At 39.2% G+C, this 22,803-nt stretch overlaps 1 protein-coding gene across 3 annotated transcripts; it reads left to right on the top strand.

Annotated features, from left to right (window-relative positions):
- The first annotated feature begins 3,488 nt into the window (after positions 1–3,488).
- On the top strand, positions 3,489–21,857 carry PLAAT1 (phospholipase A and acyltransferase 1). 3 transcript variants are annotated; one of them, XM_032337736.1, is made up of 5 exons: positions 3,489–3,657; positions 10,785–10,851; positions 11,339–11,477; positions 15,576–15,844; positions 21,600–21,857. In XM_032337736.1, exons 3-5 carry the CDS (start codon positions 11,339–11,341, stop codon positions 21,699–21,701), a joined length of 510 nt encoding a protein of 169 aa, XP_032193627.1. In that variant the 5' UTR covers positions 3,489–3,657; positions 10,785–10,851; the 3' UTR covers positions 21,702–21,857. The 3 variants fall into 3 exon arrangements, with proteins under 3 accessions (XP_032193627.1, XP_032193633.1, XP_032193637.1); XM_032337742.1 differs by lacking the exon at positions 3,489–3,657 and adding an exon at positions 4,381–4,566; XM_032337746.1 differs by lacking the exon at positions 3,489–3,657 and adding an exon at positions 7,489–7,515.
- The last annotated feature ends 946 nt before the right edge of the window (positions 21,858–22,803 follow it).

Below are 22,803 nucleotides of genomic sequence, written 5' to 3'. Positions count from 1 at the left end.
CACTGATGGTTTCTCAAGCCTTTTCTGGTCAAATATCTGATTTAAGGACACCGTATTCTGAGAGATAGAAGTACCTATAAATATATAAACATGCTTTTTTTTTTTCTGCATCATGTCTGAGACTTCTGAATTTCTCTGTAATTACATTTAGCAGGAGAAAAACATCCACGGTTGTGCTGAGCAGCTCCCAGCAATCTGTCAGCTTTTCACAGCGTAGTAACCTACTGATCGCTGCCTCAGCCTTCAATAAATACGTAGGCTGCGTGCGTGTGCGCTTAGAGAACTTCACAGGTTTCCATGGATACAGGAATTTTAGTGCTGAGGCACATTTACTATCGCTTTTCTTGTCACCGAGAGTCCTGTAAACACTTGTGTTGTAAGATTTTGTGCAGAAATTTAGCATTTTACAGAGAACCAAGTCAGAATTACCTTTTCCCAGATGCATTGTAGGATTTTGCCTTACGGCAAAGTCCCTGAAATCATTTAGATCTGTGGCCTCCTTTTAGTGATGTGCTTTCATTTATTAGACTAATAAAAGACAATAAAGGCTTAACTACATTGTCAGTATCACTTTTAAGTGGCAGATATTTACACTATGTAAATGTTACAATTAATAAATAAGACTACTGGCCCTGAATTTAAAATGGGAAGAGGCAAATAGGGAAAGTAGGACTAGGAATATTATGTATATATTGAGCCATTTTTCTGCCTGAATATGGTGAAATTCAAGTATCATTTCCAAGGATATCTCAGTGTATCTATTGACTGAGCATAATTTGAATTTATTCTCTCTTACTTATATTAAGCGTTTTGAATATTTTAAAGACCTTTCCACAGATCTATGAGAATGGCAGGATATGTGTTATTTTTCCTATTTCACACATGTATAACTGAGGCTTAGAAGGCTTAAGGAACGTGCGCTAGTAAGTGGTAAAACTGGGATTAGAACCCAAGACTCTTGACTCACTGTTCAGGGCTTTTCCATTGTCTTTTTTCTTGGGGGGGGTGGAATGCAGGCAACTTCTATAGAAAGCGTACCCCTTTCCTTCCTTCTTTGTTTCTGTGTGCCTCTGACCTGGGGCCTCATTAAATCACTCTTTTCTCCACCAATCCTCTTGGTGGCCCCAGAGACTTTGTTCAACCTGATTTACCGAGCTTAGTAATTTCAAAAGCACATGACGATTCAGAAGTAGTAATCCTAGAGAGATCACATAGCCTGGATGCGCACAGCAAGAGGACTCTTCAGGGAAAGAGATTTCTAGATCCGATCATGCTGACTGAGGATGTACAAAGCAGACAGAATGAGAGGCTTGAGCACTTTGTAGAAAAATCTAGTCTGAACAGACATGAGCCCAGATATTGCAGTCAAGAAAAAAGCTTTTACTTTAATAACATGGATTTTGGGGTACAGGGGTGGGACTATTCGAGTGACTGTCTCAACTCTCACTTAACTATGCTCATGTAGCCAGCAAACTCTGTCACCTCAGCAAATACCCCAGCTAAGACTGGGAAATCTTCTTAAGAGTGTTTTGTGCTCGAGGCCTCATTCACCTCATTTTGTACAGGCCTTTTGTTTTTCTGGTGTTTTGCATGTGGGTGTCTTCCTGGTTTTGTTTCATTTTTGTTTTGCTTGATTGTTTAATCTAGAAGGAAGGCTTCGCTTTCACTGTCCAATACAAGAGAGAGTTTGGGTAGAGGAAGAATTCTCCAGTAAGAGGCCTGATCTTGGTCCAATCCCCATAGACATGGAGTAAGACGCTTTGAGGCTCAGGCCTCAAGGGCAACTTTCCAGGACCTGAGGAGTCATGGGTTTGTTGTGAGGATCAAATGAGACTATGGATATGAAAGTATTTACTGATGTGTGTGTGTGTGTTTGTGTGTGTGTGTGTGTGTGTGTGTGTGTGTAAATATCCACACACCAAAACGTTGTGTTGAGCACTCTGTCTGACATCACACAATACAAACTGGTTTTAGTCTCCATGTATTAATATGGCAAATAGTGGTTTGTTACATCACAGGCTTTTGCTAGAATGTGGACTTTATTCATTTAGCAACAAACATGACTAAATCATCTCCATTATAGTTATTTCAACGTGTTTCAACCAACCCAGTTAGGCAACAACTGAGGGGGCCATGCACGGTGCTTCAGTTAACAGAATAACCAAAGTAATAGAAAATGGTGATTTGGTTGTAAGCTGACATCTGCTCCCATTCCATACCACGTGAAGCCCATGAGATCCCGGGATCACAGCTCTGGATTCAGATCAGCTTTGGTTATAACTGCCCAAGATTCACTCCTCATTCCTTCCGCCCGGAAATTTGAATTCTGTGCTGCTCCTCCATAGAGAACCACTGAGTGATTAACTATTACTCCTTCCTGTAAAAAGGAAGAGAGAACTCAGGGTTCTCCTGGACTACAAGGTTCTCTCTGTTTCCCCTGCAAATTTCACTCGGGCATCAAACTGAATTTACTCTGAACTGAATGCATTTTATCTATACCTGGCAGGGATCAAGAAGTAAAATTATAAGATTTATCTCATCTTAATTCTATTATGATGCATTTAATCACAAATACCCCCCAAAAGAAATGATAATTTATCATTTTGCCCTGACTGAGCATTCCTCCTTGGTTCATATTCATGAATCCATAATACAGAGAGGAGAAGGGATGATTAAGTGTCCGATTAGAGAAAACAGATTAGCCTGGCAAACATAATAAATTTAACTCATAAGTGGGATGGCTTTATAAATGCTCACAATAACTCTCTTGTAGAAAATCATGAACCACTTCCTTCAGTGATGACTCAATGGAAATAGTTGGGGAACATAAAGCAAATACATGTTTATGGCTTTCTCTTACAGACATTCAATGGGTATTGAAAGGCATATCTGATTCAGCTTAGAACTCTAAAAATATATCAAAAAGGAAACATATAATAAAAATATAAGCTAAAAAAAAAAAGCTACCCAAAGCTACAGCCTGTCAAGTGTTCTAGTTTCCTTTCCACTTTGCCAGTGATTATATCTAGATCCCTCATGCTTTCCATGTCTTTCTATGTTCTCTCTCTGTCTCCAAAGTTGCCAAAGCCAGACCTAGTTTCACACCATACAGATTCACCCTTAATTTTCATAACAGAACCTGATTCCTTTATAAAGGCAGCTGCATCTTTACATAATTCTTATCCTACTGTGGCAAAACACATAAAATTAGCAAGCTATTTCAGCCCTTGACTCCTCCCTTTTAGCTGTGATTCCATTTAAATCAGAGTAAAAATCTAGGTTATGACTTGTTTGAAGGAAAGTCCTGTACAGAGCTCCAAAAGGTTCATTTAGCAGTCCACCAGGTTTTCCTTACTTAGCTGGCTAGTCTTCCTGGCCTCCCTTTTTTAGCAGTAAGAAAAGGGATACTCTTCATGCCCAGCTTTATTTTTAAACTTGCATGGCTTTATTCCTGGAAACCTCTGTTGACCTACCTGGCCTGAAAGAGAGTCAGTTAGGCCCTGCTCTGTCACATGCACCCAATTCATGCTGAATAAAGGACCTGCAGAGCCAGAACTTTGGCAGGGAAGGGCAGAAGAGGTGAGGGAGGGGCACACCGGCTGCTGGAGAAGGAGAGTGGCTTGTCTTTAAGGAAAGCCCCATCCCATCAAGAGTCAGGTAAACTTGCACTGGGAGAAACTAGTACCCGGCTGCGGAGGGGGTGGCAGGCCCTTCCTCTCTCCTTTCTCCTTCCTCTCCTCTTCCCAATCTGAAGCTGATCTTAGGTTAGAGGGTGGTGATACGTAGGAGTCCAAAAGGGTGCAGGGTCCATGGGTGTCCTCATAGCCTTAGGCTCTGGATCAGGCTCACAAGCTCTCATCGAGTAGGGGTGTGTGTCTTTGGAAAAAGGGAAATTTTCTAAGGCCACGCCCTCCTACTTTTGCTGAGTTAAAGAACCGAGTTGCTTTCCTGGGGGCACAGACACTAAGGGTCCTTTCCTGGGTAAAGGAATCTGCGCAACTCTAGCGGTGCAGTGTGCATGCATAACGAGTGCACACGAACATTTCCAGGTTCAACAAGACATTAATTTAGTAATTGCTGTGCCTAGCACAATCCTTGATACCATAAAAAATCTGATGCAAGAGTATCCCAGTGGCTAGGGGCCGGGGTGGGGAGGGCGGGGGCCCTCCCGGGAGAGTGGGCGGGGGGGGGGGGTGGCTCCCTCATTGTTCAGGTTCCGCGCTGGGGCTGCGCTTTGACCGCTGGGTGTGTGCGTGTGTGCGTGCACGCGCACAGGGCAGGTGCCTTGTCAAGGCTCCTCTGAGCGAGGAGTGTGAACCCCGCCGGCGCGGGCCAGTGCGTGAGCCCGCAAGAGTGCGCGGCAGCGTCAGGGGGCGCCGGGGCGCGCGGGGGAGCTGGCGTTGGGCTGGAGGGCGGCTGGTGGGCGGCTGCGCCTTGACCTCTCCCGAGGGTAGATGGAGTGGGCCCGTGGCCGCTAGCCAGAGGGTCGGCAGCTGCGAGTCCAGGGCGACCCCAGGACCCCAACAGCTGCCACCGGCGGAAAAGACGCCCCCGGGCTTGAGCGAGGTGGGCTGGGGATGGTGGGGAGGACCTCTTGGTTCCCAGATAACCTTGTTTGCACCATCTGTCAGATGTGAAAAACTCGAAGGACCAGTAGAGAGCATCCGTGCCCTTATTTGTTACAAATGGAAGCACCGACTCCACAAGGAGAGACTCAGTCCCCAAGTCACACAGCTATTAAGTAGCAGAACCAGGACTAGAAACTGGTCTTTCATAAGAAGTTTTTTGAAGCTATCGTCCTCACTGAACGAATACGGATAATAATACAAGTAATTGGTATTACAAAATATTAGATTTGGGGGATGGTGATATTACTTTGGCATTTGGGACTATTAATATGATTTATGTGTTGGAAAAACCCAACCACTCTGTCCTCCCTGGGCTGGGGCTTCTCATTCCCTCATTCATTAAATATTTGCTCAGCAGTTATTTGTGCCAGGCGCTCTGCTAGAAACTGAAGGTATAGGGACAAACAAGAACCAGCCCTCCATACTGAGCGGAAGGGATTATTCCCTGGACACCAGTAACTGACGCAGGTGTGGGAAATGCAATAGGGGTTAGATAACGCACGGTGGAAACTACCAAGGAGACGTCATTTCTGGCCGACTGCCACCAGACCTTGGGAAGGAGGCGGCATCTGACCTGGATCTCTAAAAGTGGGACTTTGGGGGGGGGCATTTGGAAAGGGGCAGCGCATACCAGGTAGAAGGCTCAGTGTTAGCAACAAAATTCCAGGTGAGTGTGAGGAATAATGAATAGTTTGGTTTTCCTAGAACATAGGGATGAACATATGCGGGCAAGATGGGAAGTCAGTAGTGGGGAGCCTTGAAGGGATTCCAAGCAGTGGTTGAGTGAGGGTGGTTTATCTGGTGGGGAGGATGGTTCATCTCCTCAGCTACAGAGTGAAGATGTGGGACCAAAGTGCCTTGCAGCTCTGAGAGGTTGCGAAGGAGCTGTTCTGGGAATGTGGGGCTTCGTGGAACCATCTCAGTGTACTGGGACCATGGATGAAAAATTCGGCTGAAGTGGGAAAGGGTCCAGATCAAATTGGAAGATTGTTGGACTAGGGATGATCTGTGGCGGTGTTTCAGATTTCCAGTAGCTTTGCATTTGGGGAGGAGTTTGTGAAAAAAGTGTTCTTAGCATTCCTGTAACACAGGTGGCCTCATGGACATGAGCAGCAGGTAATCAGCCTGTCTCTATCTGTTCAGGGAACAGTTATATCTTTAGATGCTCTGGGAGGGACCAACAAGGAGCTGTAAATAAGGTAGCCTGTTTTGGCAGTTGAAACGAGAAATTTCTTGTATAAAGATTGCAGATTTACCTTCATGCCACTCTTTGTTATGAACTAGATAAACAATTCTGTGCAGATGAACTGTTAAAACAAAGTCTTTTTTATCTTAAAGGAGACACACAGAGATTGTAATAGAGGACTTTATAAATGTATATTTCCTTGGTTCTGTGTTATCTCATGTTTATGAAGCACACTATTATTTTCGTGTGTCCAAATGAAATGGGTAGATGTGGTCCATGTAAATCAAGTTACCCAAGCAGACAGGTTATAGCCATTTGTCTAAGGTCTGAGTCTAGGTGCCTTTTAGATGCTTCTAGCCCCACCTTGACACCCCTCCTGCAGGAGAAGATTCGGGATTACCCGAGTTCTATTTCCCATTACTCTCTGGTTCTGCATATAAATGTTTAAAAACTTTCTGTGTTGTTAGATGAAATATATATTCCATGTGCTTTGGCGGCTTCTCATGTGATGGGTTTTTGAGAAGAGGGAAAATAAGAAATGTTTAGTAGCAGTTCCTTTGGTTAACGGTGTTAATTAATGATATAAAGAAGGAGGCAGGCTGAAATAAGAAGACGGACATGGAATTGAATTCTCTCTCTGCCATTTACTACCTTTGTGACTTTATGTCTGACAGATAACTCATCGGAGCATCAGGCTCCTCATCTGTAAAATGGTGATCATAATAATCAGCTCACAATGGCTAACTGGCCCAAGTGTGCGCTAGAAGGGCTGCTGAAATGCCAGCAATGGAGGCAGTACAATGTGAATGAGCAGAGGCAGTTAGGATAAGGAGCCTGATCTTAGAAGGAGGCTAATCTGAGTCCAGGTTGTGGGTTCTGCCCTTTCCCACTGTGTGACTTTGGGTAGGTTCCTGAACTGCTTGTGGACCCCATAAGCCTCATCTTTAAAATGGGGGAAATAATTCTCTCTCGTTCATGGTGTTGATTTGAGGATTCCCCCTAGCACCGTGTTGGGGAAACAGAAGGAGAGAATATCAGAGCTGAAGGGGACCTTATAAGGCCTCCTAGCCCTAATCACTCTCGCCTTCCACCACTACTGTGGAAATGTCATTTTTATCAACCTTGACTGTATTTAAACATTCCCAGTGACAGACTGCTACCTGCACAAGGTGCTCTATGCCATTGCTGGACCACTTTCGATGAAGTTTTCCTCCTACACAGCTGAAATCTGCCTCGATATAACTTCCACATAACTGTCCTCTCCTATGTCCTATATTTTTAAAAAAGCACTGGTCTCTTTTCTCACTAATATTTTTGTTTTTAGGTAATTCTCGATCCATATGTAATTCTAAGAAATAACACAGAGCGATCTCTTGCACCTTTCCCCAGTTTCCCCCAGTGATAACATCTGGCATGCTGCAGTGCGATATCACAGACAGGTTATTGCATTGATGTGATCAAGATGCAAAACATTTCCATCATCTCTAGAATCTCTCATGTTGCCCTTTTATAGCGACACTCTCCTCCCTCTCACCACTTCCTTAACCCCTGGCAACCATTATTTGTTCTCTCTTTCTCTGATTTTGTCATTTCAAGAATATTTTATAGATAGCATCGTACGGTATCACACTTTCTGGCATTGGTTTTTTTCACTCAGCATAATTCTGTGAAGATTCACTCAGGTTACTGCACCTATCAATGGTTTGTTTCTTCTTCTTCCTTAGTAGTATTTCATGGTATGTCTGTCCCACAATTTATTTACCCATTGAAGGTCTCCTGGGCTGTTTCCAGTTTTGGGCTATTACGAATAAGCTGCTCTAAACACTCATGTATAGGTTTTTGTGTAAATATAAGTCTTCATTGTCTTCAGACTCTTGGGTAAATGTCTAGCAGTACATCTCTGGATTGTATGGAAGTTACAAGTTTTTAAAGAAATTGCTTCAATTGCCGTTTTATGATCTCACCAGCAAATGAGTGATATAGTTGCTGTGCATCCTTGCCGGCATTTTCTGTTGTCAGTATTTTTAATTTTTGTTATTGGGGTAAGTGTGTGATGTTATCCCATTGTGGTTTTAATCTGCATTTCCCAAATGGCTAATGATGTTTAACGTGGCTTACTTGACATCCTTGTCTCTTCTTTGGTGAAATGTCTTTGTGTCTTGTAGTCAGGTTCTAATTGCATTCTGTGCTCTTTCACTCTTGAGTTTTGAGAGTTCTTTCTATGTTCTCAGTGCTCGTCCCTTCTTAGTTATGGGGTTTGCAAATATTTTCTCCCATTCTGTAGCTTGTCTTCTTGAGCTTTTAACAGGGTCTTCTTTAGTGCAAAAGTTCTAAATTTTAAGGACGTCAATTTGCCAAATTTTCCTTTTATGGTATCAAGACTAAGAACCCGTCTACCCTAGATCCTGGAGAATTTCTTTTATGTGCTTTCTCCTCTATGTTTTATAGTTTTACATTTAATTCCATGATCCATTTTGAAATATTTTTTGTATAAGATGTGAGACTTGGGTAGAGGTTTGTATTTACTTTTGTTTTGTTTTCTGTCTGTTTTTTTTTTTTTTAATGAGTATTCAATTGTTCTCCCACCATTTGTTGAAAATCTTTTGTAAAATAGCATATGACCTTTGGCTACTCAAAGTATCCACCTGTTACTAGTTACCCTATCTTGAAAATGAGGGGCTGTACTAGAACTAGATGGGTGTTATTCAAGTTCCATTCCTAGAATTTCTGGGGCCCCAGAGAACCTCAGTAGCAGCAGCAATGAGAAGCAGATGGGACTCTCGTGCTCCTTCCTGACTTCATCCAGGATAGAGGTACTTTTGTGGGTAGAGGTACTTTTATATTTTTGTGGGTCCCTCTGATATTTGATTTAATTCAGGGCCCTGCTGCTAAAAACAAGTTTGGAGAGCAGTGGATTGGATAATGTCTGATGTACCTTTCTGCAGTAAATTGCTGTGTTTCTAAGCACTTACTGTTGGAACTCACTTTCCCCTTACATATTAGCTTCCAATCTCCTCCCTCAGTTTCTTCAGTGGCTACTCATATGAAATGTTTTCCTTGTCATTCCACCATCCTTCAATATATATAAATGATAGGGTTCATTAAATCAATTAACTTACATTTCATAAATCAGTTTACAAACTATGTGTCAGAATTGAAAATGTGTTAAATATATTAAAATTGTGCAGTGGAATCATCCATTTCATGGAATTATTGTGGCTGAAAGGATAAGGAGCTCAAATCACACAAAAGCCATGAGCTACTTACTCAACATTTACGCACAGCCACCTCTGTGGCTTACCATCTACCTGTCTAGCTTTGGCTAGTTCACAAAGCCTGGTTACAGTAGCTCACCACCACTGCCCCAGCATTGGGAACCATTTTGTACCCATATAGCTATACAACCACATTTTTCATTTTCAGTACAATTCTCAATAAATTACATGAGGTGTTCAACTCTTGATTATAAAATAAGCTTTGTAGTAGATGATTTTGCCAACTGTAGGCTTATGGAAGTGTTCTGAGCATGTAGAAGGTAGGCTAGGCTAAGTTATAGTGTTTGGTGGGTTAGAAGAAGAAAATGCATTTTGACCTGTGATATTTTCAGCTAACAATGGGTTTCCTGGGATATAACCCCAATGTAAGTGATCTGTACGAAGGTTTCAATGAGTATTTTCCAGAAGTTGGCATTAGCTATTGTATATTTTTTTTCTACAAAATGTAATGGCAACATAATAAGCTCAAATAGTTGTTTAAAAAGTTAAATAGGGTTAATTGAGATAGTGCATTTGAAAAAAAAAAATGTTACACTACAAAGTGCTCTCTGTTCAAAGGATGATTATTATTGTAGGCTTGGCTAGGTCCCTGAATTCTAGTAGGCAGCTGTGTGTGTTTGCTGAATCCTATTCATGGGAAATGTGTTTGTTTATTTCATAGTATATTATCTATTTTTCCTTTTAGTGCCCATGTGGCCAAATTCTGAACTCCATCTTAATAAGACTCAAACATATTTGACAGAGTGGTTAGACTTAATGGTTTCCATAAAGTTGTTTTAATAGTTATTTTTCAACAGATGGACAGCTTACATTTGGCTGGATTTCTGTGACAGTGTGATGATTGAAGTTTTCAACAGATGGCACACAAATACTTGGGAAAACACCCTCCCAATATTAAGTGTTGTAAAAAAGACTTTTAGAGTGCCAGAAAAATGATAGTCTGTATTCCCAAGTCCTTAGCCTATGCTATTATGATTATAACATAGATGGTTTGGAAATTTCCCTTTTTGGCACTTGGATTTATTTTGTTAATGAGCATACATATCTATATTAGAGTGAGAGATGATGAGAAACTGCTGTCAATTAGAGATTCAACACGGATATAGCACTAAATCTCCTTTTGAGTATTGATGTAAGTCTCTAACTTCCTCCTGCTGAGTCATTCTACTTCCATGCCATACATACATAGGAAACCTCCTATGTAACCTCCCATAAAAATCAACTATCAGGGATTTCTATGTTCTTTCTGAAAAGTTTTGACTTAAAAAAAAAAAAAAAAACTTCACCAACTCAGAATTTTCAGACATATTCACCAACATGGTGAACTCCCCGACCTTTCAAGTTGTCTCACTTCTACAATGGCTACTTTACACTGTTTTTGGAATCAGTAAGTAAGTGAAGCAGTAGGGGAGTGGTGGAAATCTGTGGGGATGTTCGTGGTTGTCATATGACAGAGAACATTTACTGATTATTTAGTGGGTAGAGACTGAAGTGCCTAGTCCTGCACGATACAGTTTGGCACAAGGAAGCAATGTCCTGTTTCTTACAGTGTGACTGAATATCTGGCTGGCCACTCATCTGAGCCTGGAACTTATCTCTGGTTAAGTTAAATGATAGAGTAAGTTTTGCAATATAAGGTATTTTTTTGCACAGAATATCAGTATCCACCCATGCCCTGTTCTTTGATTTTACTAGGCTGGTATATGAAAGGCGGAAAGACTTCTCATCTTCTGCTTCTGAATGTTGACCTTTCTCATGCTAAGTAAGTACAAGCATATGGACACTTTATTATGGGTTTTGGTACAGTCACAGACTGAGTGTTTACATAAAACAGATGTTATTATAAATTAAATTCCCCTCTCTATTCCCAATAGGACATCCTATTAATTCTTTGGAAATTTTGTATGCAGGCAAATTATCCTATCTATGAATTTCTGGATTTAAAGAGAGAACTATAAAATGCTTACTATTGTAAAGGAGCCCTGGGATTGACCAGGATGAGAAGCATTACTATAGAAAATTAAGCAATTAACAAACAAAATTCTTTCTCACATCTTTTTCAACTGTATGCACATAATACAGTGTTGGAATCATTCAAAGAAAAGGACAGTGGCATGAGTTTTGATAACTCTTTAATAAGGAATGCAATCCCAATAATTTCTGTGTGTCTATACTTCTATGGAAGTCTTAAACAGATTTTCTTTTGTCAAGTCATATCAGCTAGATCTTCTTTGTGTCTATCATTTCAGATGGCGTTTAATGATTGCTTTAGTTTGAGCTATCCTGGTAACCCCCAGCCAGGGGACTTGATTGAAGTATTTCGTTCTGGCTATCAGCACTGGGCACTGTACTTGGGTGATGGTTATGTTATCAACATAGCACCTCTAGGTAAGGTTTGTTTACAGCAACTCCTAAGAGCTTTTTAGTTTTCTTGTTATAAGGAGGAATCATGAATGAAATCATGAAATAAAATAGAAACAAAATATAGAAAGTAGATAAACCTATCTGAAACAGGTTTAGAGAAGGACATACTAAGACCAAACTGGCATTGGATAAATCACAAAGACCAATTAACATTAAGATTTAAAACCTCTGGATTGAAAAAAAAAAAAATGAAGAAGTAAATAATCCACTGGGGAAAATATTTGTCACAAACATGATAAGAATTATTGTCTTTATATATCACACAAATTATATCAATACATTCAACATTTATTTATAGATTACTCAGATGCCAAATGCTATTCTAGATGCTGTGGATACATAAACATCAAAATCCCAACAAACAACTGGGTAAGGACCTATGAACAGTTTTTAGGAAAAGAATACCAGAAGCCAATACCTATCTTTAAAGGTAGTAATCTAGAAATTGTATAATAAAATAATAGATTTTATGACTATCACATTAGCAAAGATTTTAAAATGATAATAGTGTGGATAAGGCTATAAGGAAATAAAATCAAGGTTATTGTTTAAAGAAATGAAACATCGTTCCTGAAAGCAATTTAACAGTATGTATTAAAAGTCTATTTTAAAAGATTTTATTTATTTGACAGAGAGAGACATAGCGAGAAAAGGAACACAAGTGGTGGGGGGTGGAGGGGAGGTGGGTGGGACGGGGAGAAGCAGGCTTCCTGTGCATCAGGGAGCCCAGTGTGAGCGTCTGGATCCCAGGACCCTGGGATCATGACCTGAGCTGAAGGCAGAGGCTTAACAACTGAGCCACCCAGGTGTTCATATGTATTAAAAGTCTTAAAAGAGTTCATATATTCTGACCCTGTAATTGTACTTCCATGATTTTATTCTTCAGAAATATTTATAGAAATGTGGACTAACATTTCTTATAAGAGTGTTTACTTCTACCTCATTTATAACAGTTTAAAAAATAAACAATAGCAAAATAACAAATATTGGTGAGGATTTGGAGAAAAAGGGAACCCTCTAGCACTGTTGATGAAAATGCAAACTGGTGCAGCCACTTTGTAGAAAACAATATGGAGGTTCCTCAAAAAATTAAAAATAGAAAGTCCTATGATCCAGTAATTCCACTATTGGGTATTTACCTAAAGAAAATGAAAACATTAATTTGAAATGATATATGTACCCCTATGTTTATTGCAGCATTATTTACGAAGGCTAACATGTGGGAAACAACCTAGGTGTCCATCCATAGATGAATGGATAAAGAAGATGTGGTATATAAATAATGGAATATTACTCAGCCATGAAAAAGAATGAGTTCTCACCATTTGCAACAACATGAATGCACCTAGAGGATATTATATTAAGTGAAATAAGTCAGACAGAGAGAGACAAATACCACATGATTTCACTTACATATGGAATCTAAAACACACACACAACACACACACACACAAGTGAACAAACAAGCCAGAAACAGACTCGTAAATATACAGAGCAAATGGGTGGTTACCAGAGGGGAGAGGATAGGGGAATGGATGAAATATGTGGAGGAGACTAAGAGATACAAAAAAAGAAATTCTCAGTTGCTTAATGTTCAATAGGGAACTAGTTAAATGAATTATGACTTTGCCACAGAATATCAGATATATGACATATCTAATATTTGACATATTAGATATGTCAAACATATTCTATGTTTGACAGAATTCTTAATTGCAAGTAACAGAAAACAAACAAATTAGGTTGAGCAAAAAGGCAAATTCATTGCTTCACTGAGGGGAACTACCAAAAGGGTGAAGATGGTACTGGACTCAGGGATGCTTGGATGAAAGGGATTGAACATGATTATCAAGCCTCATATCTGCGTTTTCTTTCTGTATATTGTCTTAATACTCCCAGACTGTGTGTCTCTAGAAAGCTGAACTAATTAACCGTCAGTATCCTTAGGCTCTCATTCTTACAGTCCTGTGACCCAATAGAAGAGAGCTAATCCCTTCCTGTTCTAGTAAGAACTAGCATGGAGAACAATCCTAGTTCATATAGTGTGGATCCCATGCCCATCACTGGACCATCCCTGTGCCCAGGAGAATGAGCTACTATAACTGACCCATACAAAACCTTTTCCAGAAAGAAAGAGTCAGTTGTGGGATGGGGTGCTAGATAGGCCAAAACAATAGCTACTATAATGGCCATTAAAAAATCATATTTCTGGCCACGTTTAATTGCATGAGATAATCTTGCATGATATTTATTTGAAAATTCCAGATTAAAAATGTAGTATGTAATATGATACCTAATTTGCAAAGAAATAATATATACACATGTGAATGCACACATATACACACATCTGTATTCATGTGTTAATAAGACATAATGGAAGTACATCTAAATAATAACAGTTATTTCTGGGTGGGTAGATAATGGGTGATTTATATCTACATGTTTATGTAGTTTTTTCTGTATTTCCTAAATGCTTAGAAATAAGCACAAATCATTTCTTAAGAAAAAATATATGCAATTAAATAGACTGGGACATAATACCTTTAGAAAAAGTGTCAGAGAATTTTTAATGAAGTGGTTTTTTCAAAATTTTGAGATATTTGCCTCTTGTTCTAGAGTATTGGAAATAGAAATGGCAAATAAAATAACATATATGATAAAGAGCCATTAGTTTCTGCAGAGTCTGGTGATTACCATTAAGCAATGTTACATTATTTCTGCAGTTTTCACATCTGGAAAATAATAAAGAGATTTTCCTGTTCTTTCCTTATTTTCACACATTAAGCTCCATATTACTGTGGTTGTAGCATGGAGCTTTGATCATGGATATTGAAATCCAGTTCCTGGTTCTGTTGTTAACTACTCACATCATATTTTGCAAGCCAGTTTATCTCTCCACACTTCAATATCCTCACCTGTAAATTAATTGCAACAGACTAGTCTTTAAAAATTTTAGGAATTCTAACTAGGAGATACAGGCTTTAAAAACTTGTAATGTATAAGGACTTTCAACGTGTAAGACAGTAACTGGAAATGCTGCTTGAAGAAAAGGAGCTTGGAATGTAGGAAAAAAGAGAAGTAGAAAAAGGAAGAGTGTCTAACCACTAGTTATATGGAGACCCCCCACCCCACCCCATGATTTACTTGAACAAATAGCCAAGCATAGCAGTCTCAGGCAGATGGAGAGGGACCAGGGCCTGGCATTAGAGCTGAACACTGAGCAATCATCTGTCCAGGCTCAGATACCGACAGTTATGGTCCCTGGCAGTCTAGGCAGATGCTTGCCAAATAAGGCAGCTGAAATGGAGTGGCAGGGGATGGGGCATATAACAGGTGGGTGGGTAGGGCATAGCCTAGGGCCACATCTATTGGACCGCACCTACTAGGTTAGGTTCAGTTTCAGGACCTGGTTTCTTGGTCAAAAGAAACTGGCAAGACCAAAGTAGGGCCCCAGTTGACCCTATCTGACCCTTTAGAGGACTGAAGTACCATGCAGGTTTCAAATTGTACTATGCAGATTTCAAGCCAAGTTGAAAGGACAAGTGTAAAAGGCAGAGGAAGGGGTAAGGAGCACAGCTTAGAGACTAGGATGAACTCACTGATCCTAATACACAACTGCTGAGCTCCAGAGATACTAGTCTGGAAGGTTCAGATGCTGAAAAAGAGCATGTTTTATAGAAAAAAGTAGACAGTGGTCTTAGATGTACTGTGCTAAGAACATATACCAAGATCTCTAACAATAATGCCAACTGATAGAGATCTTATTCCTCAAGAATGGGTAGTTTTCTCACCCAGTTTGCTCTATGGGCAGATACAAATATTCAGAGAGTTTCCTTATATTCCCACTCAAATTTTACTAAGTGTTACTGATAAACTTACAGAATTAGTTGTTCAGTCTGGCAAGATTAAGTGGCCTCTGGTTTGGTGGTAAGTTAGGAACAGAGCTTCCTTCAGGGGCCTCAGTGACTCCATCATTTCCAAAGGTGTGGCACTGTAATTATATGGCATTGGGTTTCACTGGGTTGTGTCCCTTGATCTTGCTAACTAGAATTCTCCTTATAGAGGATGGCATTTCTTCCTCATTTACGAGCGCCAAGTCTATATTCAGCAGGAAAGCCCTGGTGAAGATGCAGCTGCTGAGGGATGTTGTGGGAAAGGACACATACAGAATAAACAATAAATATGATGGGGCCTACTCCCCTCTCCCCATGGAAGAAGTCATGCAACGGTCAGAGATGGTTATTGGACAGGAGGTGGAATATGACATACTTGTCAACAACTGTGAGCATTTTGTGACTTTGCTTCGTTATGGAGAAGGAGTTTCAGAGCAGGTGAGTTTCCTTTAGAAGATACATAAAAAGGTTCTTACATTGGAAAAATAGTAACTACTGACTGTAAGACTCCCAGGCAGCAAACAAAAGGAAAAGGACAAGAAAATATGAGAATTCCGAAGGATAAAGGAAGGAATCTAGCTGACCAAGGTCATGTAGCAAGTTAATGGCCAAATTAAAGCTTGAATGTGGACATCATAAATTTGGGGCTGGAAGGAAGTTGAAGCAGAACCAAAACCATAGCTTTTCTGTCAGTCCTATTACTCTCTGTCCTTCAGAGTTTTGTTTTGTTCTATTTTCCCATTTCCCTGTCATACAGCAGTTTCAAATCAGTAACCTCATGCACTGAAAAGAACATTCTGAAAAGAATGTTGCCATTTTTAAGTGGGAGATCATTTGCCAAAAACATAGATGGTAACTCCGGGATTCTTTTCCCTTAGCTGAGAGAGGCCAACTAATGACAGACATATTTTGGTGGATTTGAAAATGGTTTCTGTCTCCTTGCAATGCCAGTTTCAGAGGAATTGTGTGCTTTTAAGCAGCTCCTTTGATTCATTGAGCTTTTGGATGATTTTTTAAAAATGGATCGATTATTTTTAAAATAGCATGCAATGTTGCCATTTCTCACACTATTTTGTAGCATAGCAGATTCCTAACTAAAAGCATGCTTGATTCATTTGCCTTCTTTTTTCCTATCATATCACCAATCCAATTCCAACATGGATGTTTTAAGCTAAAGATTTATTAAAGTGATGTAAGAGAATGAATAAAGTTTCCCAGTATCTTGAAACTGTTGAATGTGTTATATAAAAGTCTATTCTAAGGAATGAGTTACAATTCTTCTCATGGAAGCTTGGGAAGATAGGAGAGGGAATATTATGAAAGGATACATTTGTTTTCATTAGGAAATAATTTAATTGGAAACTCATTTTTATTAGGAAATACATTAACATAATGAATGTTCTATTCACATGTAACAATAAATTGCTTCTGAACCAGAACACAGAGGCTATCCATATAAATTCCTGCTCGTCTTCACACTGAAAACTAGTGATACAGCTGGAAATGCAGTCCATCCCTCTCCTTTGCAAATGATAAAGTTGTCTGCTGTGTTCAAAAAGCAATTTTTTTAATGGGCTTTTTAAAAAAGGGGATTAATACCACCTTTTTGCTTTGACTCTAATTTACAGTTCCTCACCTTTTCACCTTTCATACCCAGAATCAACTCAGGAAAATTAATCGTTCCTCAACAACTAGAATGGTTCTGTCACAGGTTCTGTTGAAGACAGTGCTGTGACAGCTTTAAGGAGCCATCTAAACTTTGGAATTCTGCTGACCGGAGCTAGACCAACTTCTTCCCCAGGGGTTAGCTGGGTGGTTTGGGGAACATTGTTTATCAGTTTCCTAATCTATAAACTGAGGTTGTTTGGAGGATTATAGGAGATATTTGAAGTCTGTTAGCACACTGTATTACATATTATCCACCACCAAACCAGCAAAACTTGGATGAATATTTTTAACTGCAATATTTAAAAAATTTTATATATCTTTGTTGGTACTCTTCAATAAAATGTTGACCTGATAGAAACTATAGTACTTGTATTATTATTTTCATTACTATCAATAATTAATAGTATTATTACTAATAACAGTAATATTGGATTCATTTTTGGATCTCCTCAGGGCTTTGGGGTCTTGAGCTTAGAACTGTTTTTTGGGGGGGAATGGCTGTGTGTTTATCCCAATTTAAAAAACTGCAAATACATTTAAAAAGATTAGAAAGGTGGAAGGATTTTAGCCCCATCTTTTTCTTCTTTGTATTTTTCTGTATTCAAAAAAACAATAATAGACTTTACTTTTTAGAGCAGTATATAGTTCACAGCAAAATTGAACTGGAAGTTTAGAGAGTTCCCTCAAAGCCCTCCCCATTAGTCATGTACACAGCCTCCCCAACTATTAACAGTCCACATCAGTGTAGTATACTTGTTACAAAAGATGAACCAACATTGACATGTTACCCACCAGAGTACATAGTGATGAAAGCTGGAATATGTCACCTCAAAATATGTGGCATAAGGATTATTTTGAGCTGAAGGCAGTTGAGAAGCAAACCCTAAAAGTGGGACATACATTTTCAAAGGTGTCCCTCTGCCCTTCTCTAGCCGGAAGGACAAAAGTTAATCATCCAGGACAACTGGTGGTTATCATTAAGACTCTTACCAGCCTGGAGAGGACACCAGAAAAATCTAAATGACAACCTTAACTAACTAGATTTTGTCATAAGTTTCTCATATATTTACCTTCCCATGGTCCGCTGCTCTGGGAAGCCTAAAAGTGCTTTCTTTTGTCCTGTCATTACTCTACAAACCTACTGTTCTTTTTTGAACATGCCATATAAGCCTGAATTCTACTCCACCTCTTTGAGATACTCTTCCCTGAATTTCTCCCATGTATATATGAGATGAATATGTTAGTAAACTTGTTGGTTTTCTTTTGTAAAGTTGTCTTTTATTAATAAGGTTCAGCTGAGAAACTAATGGGGATACAGGAAAAAGTTTTGCCTCTCCTAAAATAGTTTACATTAGGGTTCACTCTCAGTGTTATATATTCTATAAATTTTGACAGATGTATAGTGACATATATATACATCACTATAGCCTCATACAGAATAATTTTCCTGCCTTAAAATTCCTCTATCTTCTGCTTGAGGATTCATCTTTCCTTCACTCTAAACCTCTGGCAACAATTGAGCAGTATGCATACTATGCAATATGCATGTAAAATTCCTCCATCTATTTTCATGGTTTGGTAGCTCACTTTTCTTTATCACTCAATAACATTCCATTGCCTGGATGTACATTCACCTACTAAAAAACATCTTGATTGATTTCAGGTTTTGGTAATTGTGACTAAAACTGCTAGAAACATTTGTGGGCAGGTTTTCATGTGGATATGAATTTTTAGCTCCTTTCAGTAAATACCAAGGAGCATGCTTACTGCATTGTATGGTAAGAGTATGTTTAGTTTTATAAGAAACCACCAAAGTGTCTTACAAAGTGGCTCTACCCTTTTGCATTTCCACCAACAGTAAATGAGAGTTCCTGTTTTTCCACATCTTCTTTAGGATTTGGTGTTGTGATCATTTTGGGTTTTAGCCATTCTGCTATGTATAGAGTGGTATCTCATTGTCTTACTTTGCAATTCCCTAAGTCTGTGAAGTTAAGCATCATTTCATGTGCTTCTTTGTCATCTGCATATCATATTTGATGATGTGTCCTTTGAGATCTTTTGTCAATTATAGATTTTTAACTTGGGTTCCTTGCTCATTTTCTTTTTGTTGAGTTTTAAGAGCTTTTTGCATATTTTAAATAACAGTTCTTTACCAGATCTGTCTGTTGGAAATGTTTTTTTTCTAGTCTGTGGCTTTTCTTTAAAAAAAATTTTTAAATAGACATTTGCCACTGTTCCAGTCTTAAAAGGTATTAAAATGTGCCTGCCTTTGTGGAAGATGGCAGCACCCTTGAATAGACCTGGACAAGCTGAACTGTGATACACTCTGACTGTGCTTCAGTGCATAGCACTGTGGCCTTAGTCTCAGGGGAAGAGGAATTTTGATAAGCCCTGCAGTCATCTGTGACCCAGCTACACTATGTCAGGACACAGCACTCCAGATTCAGCTAATGTTTCATTGGTCATGTATAGATCCTCGGAATGCGGCCTTTATTCTTTATGAACCCTGTAAAAGATAAAATGTGAAGAGTCAGCTTAAGTGATTTTGTAATCCTAAATTATAAAATAAAAGCTCTTGTTCATAATAGTTCACTGAGAAGATTCTGGGATGTTATATTCTTGCACGTCAAATCCCATTACACATAACTCCCAAGAGATTATCTGAATTACTCAGAATTTTGCCATCTAGACTATAACTTGAAATAAGTTTTTGGGATTTGGGAAACTGCCTACACTGTAGGAAGTAGCTTCCTTGTCATGGTATCTGGCATATGTGCTCTCAGGGGGTTTTGGTTTAGGATCACATTGCTTTCCCCAGACCTCTTAGATCTGTGGGATTTCTCTCACCTCTTATGTTTCGAGCAGCTGAAGGAGACACAGTGAATTAGGTCTACATTTAGCTGGGACCACCCTACCCATAGGCCTCTGCCACCTCCCCAGGCTATCTTTTGACTCCTCTTTCTAAAGGCACCAATTGCACCTTCTTATTTGTTTATTACCTTCCACACTTCCCCATCTCAGAACTTCCTGGGATCTCAGTCTCTGCCTGAAATTAAATGACGGTTAGGCTTGATTTATAATCCTTGATTCTTGTCTGATTACTGATTTTGCCCCTCTTTGGAATGTTGTCCTGTATCTTGTATCTTCCTGTCCCTTTGGCTTTCCATGTGCCAAGTGGGTAGCTCTATGCTGCGGCAAATTCTGACTCTTCCTTGGGAAATAACTTAGGCGGTAACTCATTAAAATGTATGAATAAAATAATCAACCAAACAGAATTAGAATTGTAAACTAAATTGGATTTGTCAGTTGTTTGCCAATGCCATTCTCCCTGGCAACTGAGGATGGTGGCAGAGCAGGGAGCTACAATGATAGGCCTTGTCCCTAGAGACCACAGGATGGTATAACATTGTGTTTCTTTCTTGGCCAGGCCCTTGTGGTCTATTTCCAACAGGGAAGCTACAGTTGGGGAGTAGCACTGTGTAGCAGTCCTGTGGGGATGGCCTGTGGGTTAGACAGAAGATACGCTCAAACGTGAGCTGGGTCAGGATTTCCAGTATTTGGGTTGGTCCCTAGAGTCATTTGGGAGAAATGTTTTGCTTTATTTGAAAGCCTGATTCTTAAATCCCAGAGAACAACTGTTGTTTTCAGAATACCTGATGACTCTGAAGCATCTGAATGTGACCTTTGGGTCATAAAATTGCACTCAAACTCATACAGATGGAAGGCAGTATTAGCTGAGTGCCATGAAAACCATGAATATTCATTAGATCCCTCATCATGATGATGATTAATATCCTTAAAGCTATAAATGTCTGAACTCCTTTATGGACAATTGAGCTTGAGAGTGGTTTATTTTAGTTTGTCTACATGAGAAATTAATTTTTGACACAATAGTTAACATCATTATTGACTTCTTTGGAAGTTTGTTTATCAAAATAGAAATTGTATCTACCAAATAAGAGCTTATAGATATTTAGCTTAGATGACATCTCTGAATTATTTTGCTAGTAAACATTCTCAAGTCAGAAAACACAAACACACACACACACATACACACACACACACAGATTTTCACCCTGGTATGGACCCAACCAAACTTGTATGTGTTTAGGAGATAATGATTGTTTAGAGGGAATTGGTTCATGACTCAACCTGTATCTAAACATCATGGTGGTATGACCTCAGGCAAATCACTTAACTTACGAAGCTTTGCAAAACAGGAGTACTACCTCCCAGATGTACTACCATGCTTATAAGGAATTGTGCCATAATGAGTTATAAATTGTTGGGGACCACAAAAATATGAAGAATATATACATATATGTATTTAACTATATCTTTGTCATAATTGTAAAAATCATAAATTTATTTGTTCATACACAGTTAAATTTTACATGAAGCTTTAAATTTATCCTTTGTACATTAAAAAGGTCTTCGTTTTAAGAAACAAGCTAAAGTTTGGATTTAAGACAGAGATGCCTTTAGAATAAGATTTGTTTTTTGTTTGTTTCTTATTTCTTTATAGGCCAACCAAGCAATAAGTACCATTGGGTTTGTGGCAGCTGCTGCTGGTGCCTTCTCACTCCTGGGCTTGTTTCCAAAAAGACAAAGAGCAAAATACTATTAACAATTTACTGAAGAGATATTGGAACTGAAGGAATTTGTGAGGAGGGGAAAAAAAAAAAAACTGGGATGAATACTTATTTTCAATGCATCATTATTGTTCCAAATTCCAGTGATGGATGGCAGGCTCTTTAATAAATTGCTTACTGATACTATCTCATCATTGAGCCATGGAAATTTTTCTTCCTACTATCAAAGATTTGCTGTGGCAGCTTGAACAAGAAGCAGTAGCCTTTTGAGCAAGCCAGCAGCGGATCTTAACAAAATCACATCATATTTTATCTTCTACCATAAATGTTGTTTTCCTTTTTCCTGAGGGTGGCTATTTTCTCCTTTCCAAAGGAATAGAGAACAGTTTATATGTGATTTTAAAGGAAATGTTAAAAGCCCCAAATTGTTGAGATTGACATCTAACTTCATATTCCCTTTCTGGTCAGAAAAGAAACTGGGACATTTGAACATTTCATTAAGCAGTTTGAGGAGCTCTGATTAACAATCTATTTGAGAGTGCACGCCCATCTCTTAGTTCCTGTGTCGATGCAGGTGGAGTAGACAGGAGACAAAATTCTGTGCTCCAGCATTTTAGATCCAGTGATTTCCCTGGAAGTGACTCGTTTGTCAGGAGTATGTGACAAGCAAGAGTGGGCTGTTACTTCTACGTAATTCCCTTTGGATTTTGAAGTATTTCAAGGATTTGACCCTCTTAACCTTAGCAAGAGATCATTAAATGCAGGTTTAAAGTGCCATATTTAGAAAACAATATCTCGTGTTACTATTTAAGACTTTTACTGTAAGTCAAGGAGTGTCATGATTTTATTCTTGCGTTTTATTGATTATGTGTTGAATGAAACAAATTACCTTTTAATAACTTCCCAGTGGAATTCTTGTTGGCAGCAGGTGGAGAAAAGCGAATGCAGGTCTCTAAGCCCTAGGATTGTATCAGACATTACAACATTACCCTACAAACCACACTACCAGCCAATGACATCCTTCTCATGCCATAATTAGAAGCATGGCATTAAATAAAGGAAAAGTTCAAGCAGGTGGGGGGTGGAAGGGGATGATCAGGGAACTAGAAATGTGGTAGATAAAGTAAACAGAAGACT

The sequence above is a fragment of the Mustela erminea genome, chromosome 1 (assembly GCF_009829155.1).
Source record: "Mustela erminea isolate mMusErm1 chromosome 1, mMusErm1.Pri, whole genome shotgun sequence".
Classification (NCBI taxonomy): Eukaryota; Metazoa; Chordata; class Mammalia; order Carnivora; family Mustelidae; genus Mustela; species Mustela erminea.
The sequence above is the reverse complement of the archived record's forward strand: the minus strand, read 5'-3'. Positions and strand labels throughout refer to the sequence as shown.

Coding starts and splice junctions, on each gene's coding strand:
- PLAAT1 (XM_032337736.1), top strand. CDS start 11,339: ATGGCGTTTAATGATTGCTTTAGTTTGAGCTATCCTGGTAACCCCCAG. Junction 11,478..15,575: donor TATCAACATAGCACCTCTAG/GTAAGGTTTGTT, acceptor TTCTCCTTATAG/AGGATGGCATTTCTTCCTCA. Junction 15,845..21,599: donor GAGAAGGAGTTTCAGAGCAG/GTGAGTTTCCTT, acceptor ATTTCTTTATAG/GCCAACCAAGCAATAAGTAC.